Genomic DNA, 2799 nt, shown 5'->3' with positions numbered 1-2799 from the left:
CCCACCCGAGCTCCTCCTCGTCTTCCCCTTGATTCCTTCCTCAAGATTCCTGCCCTGTCGTCACCTGGCACAACCCCCAGCCCGGCCCTCACCGCTTCTCAGGAAACGTCCCTATTCCCAGCCTCCTCCATCCTCTCCCCTGACCCGGACAGAGCCCCACTGTGATCTCCCTGTTGTCCTTCCAGACGCTCAAGGTGGGCAAGAGAGGAAAAGCAGGTCCTGGAGGGAGAGGCGGGAAGAAACGTGCCGCTGGGAAAAAGATGGCAGCCGTGGGAGCCCCTGAGGCAGGGAGCGGGCCAGCACCACCCGGGCCCAGCCAGCCGCCGAGCCAGGAGCTTCCTCCATGCAAAGTGCCTGTGAAGGAGGAGCCAGTGGGCGAGCCCGACCCACTGAGCCAGGAGACCCAGTTGGAGGATCCACTGAGCCAGGAGACCCAGCTGGAGGAGCCACTGAGTGACGTGATGACCGTCTCCACCTCGTCGGAGCCACTGAGTGACGTGATGACCTTTGAGTTGAGCAAGATGGCGCCAAAGAAGAGAGCCTCGGTACCGCCGGCCAAGGCCGGGGAGACGCAAAAGAGGAAGTCCTCTTCTGAGGTGAGTCCCAGTACCCCGAAGAAGGTGAGTGACCCACCCGAGCTCCTCCTCGTCTTCCCCTTGATTCCTTCCTCAAGATTCCTGCACTGTCGTCACCTGGCACAACCCCCAGCCCGGCCCTCACCGCTTCTCAGGAATCGTCCCTGTTCCCAGCCTCCTCCATCCTCTCCCCTGACCCGGACAGAGCCCCACTGTGATCTCCCTGTTGCCCTTCCAGATGCCCAAGGAGGGCAAGAGAGGAAAAGTAGGTCCTGGAGGGAGAGGCGGGAAGAAACGTGCCGCTGGGAAAAAGATGGCAGCCGTGGGAGCCCCTGAGGCAGGGAGCGGGCCAGCACCACCCGGGCCCAGCCAGCCGCCGAGCCAGGAGCTTCCTCCATGCAAAGTGCCTGTGAAGGAGGAGCCAGTGGGCGAGCCCGACCCACTGAGCCAGGAGACCCAGCTGGAGGAGCCACTGAGTGACGTGATGACCGTCTCCACCTCGTCCGAGCCACTGAGTGACGTGATGACCGTCTCCACCTCGTCGGATCTACCGAGTGACGTGATGACCGTCTCCGCCTCGTCCCTCAGCAGCGACTAAGTTCAGGCCCAGCTGCCAGGAGACTCGGAGACCTCACCAGCGCAGGGGGCGCCCCCATGCTGATGTCAATAAATCCAATGTGTTGCAAAATGATCCCAGTGACTGTGTTCTCTGATGGTGGGGAGGGAGGGAGGGAGGGAAGGAGGGAGGGAGGGAGGGACAGGTGATGTGTGGCGGGAGGGGGGGAGAGGGGGGGAGAGGGAGGGAGGAAGTGGTGGTGTATGGGGCGGAGGGAAGAATGGGTGGTGTGTGGAGGGGGTAGGAAGTGGGATCCTACGAGGTTGATGTCAGAGAGACAGGTCACAGCCAGACAGGAGGATAAGGACTGCATCAGAGCTGAGCACTGGAGACAAATTTCCCCTTCACAGGATGACTCCTCGTCTTGTAAGGCTTCTTTCTTCATGCAGTCTTGCTAGCTCATACATCAAGTACCAAGAATCAGATTCTACCTACTTTGGTTTCATTGTTAAAGTACCTTTTCATTCATAGAAACCGATGGAAGAATCCTCTTTCCTTTCAGCATCCCCTCCCTACAATCTAATATAATTAAGAAGAAAAATTCAAAGTAGAGTAAAATCTATTTGAAAAAAGCTATTTTATTTTTGCAACTGAGGACACAAAAAGTACATTTCATATTTCCATACATTAGAAATACACAGGTCTTTTCCATATATAGTAGAACTTACTATATACAAATATATAAGTAAATGAAATATATACAACTATATTATTTACAAATATATAGATTATATATGTATAAAATATATAAATAAAAATATGGATTATATGTCTATAAATACAGATGTCTACATACATTAGAAATACACGTTTTTTCTATATATACTAGAACCTACTATATATTTATATATTAACTTCTTCATATATACATATAGATTATACATAGAAATATTTATATTATATATAAAACATATTTATATGTTATATATAATCATTTATTTTAGAAAGTAAGGCGTTCTGATTGTTGAAGCATGGTTCACAGGCAAAAAGAGAAAGAAAATAACCACTTTAAGAAGAATAAACTACAAAATTTTTCACTACTCAATACCCAGTTGTCCATCATTGCAATGAGAGAATAATATAGAACTTGCTATGTGTCGAAAAGACCTGTGTATTTGTAATGTCTATATGTGTAATCTACATTCATATATAGTTATATAAATGCACAGGTCTTTTCTATATATAGTAGAATTTGCTACTACTGTGTTCCTAATGTGTATATATATATAAAATACATATTTATAAATATTTATATACATGGGTTTTTATATAAACACACAGGTCTTTGCTATATACAGAAAAGACCTGTGTATTCCTAATGTGTGCATGTATATATATATATATATATATATATGATTTGTATTTATCATTATATATTTGTGTATAATTACCTCTATATATGTATATTTATATATTTATTTTTATATATTTAGGTTTATGTGGCTAGATTTCATATATAGATTATATATAAATATTTATATTTTATATAAATTTATCAATACAAAGATAAAATATAAATATATATTTATATTGTTATATAATGTATAAATATAACTATATATCATATATAAAATATATATTCTATTTGTGATCATTTACTTTAGGAGG

The 2799-nt window shown here is 44.7% G+C and overlaps 1 protein-coding gene across 1 annotated transcript; it reads left to right on the top strand.

Annotated features, from left to right (window-relative positions):
• The first annotated feature begins 364 nt into the window (after positions 1–364).
• LOC144581158 (testis-specific basic protein Y 1-like) lies at positions 365–1197 on the top strand. Its single transcript, XM_078363725.1, has 2 exons — positions 365–596; positions 814–1197. Exons 1-2 carry the CDS (start codon positions 462–464, stop codon positions 1171–1173), a joined length of 495 nt encoding a protein of 164 aa, XP_078219851.1. The 5' UTR covers positions 365–461; the 3' UTR covers positions 1174–1197.
• Positions 1198–2799: the final 1602 nt, after the last annotated feature.

This window comes from Callithrix jacchus, chromosome X, assembly GCF_049354715.1.
Source record: "Callithrix jacchus isolate 240 chromosome X, calJac240_pri, whole genome shotgun sequence".
Classification (NCBI taxonomy): domain Eukaryota; kingdom Metazoa; phylum Chordata; class Mammalia; order Primates; family Cebidae; genus Callithrix; species Callithrix jacchus.
Note: the sequence above shows the minus strand (reverse complement) of the source record. Positions and strands in the feature narration are given on the sequence as shown.

Excerpts from the sequence above, each read along its gene's own strand:
- LOC144581158 (XM_078363725.1), top strand. The coding sequence starts at position 462 with ATGACCGTCTCCACCTCGTCGGAGCCACTGAGTGACGTGATGACCTTT. Across the intron at positions 597-813 it reads AGAGGAAGTCCTCTTCTGAG|ATGCCCAAGGAGGGCAAGAG; the intron begins GTGAGTCCCAGT and ends TTGCCCTTCCAG.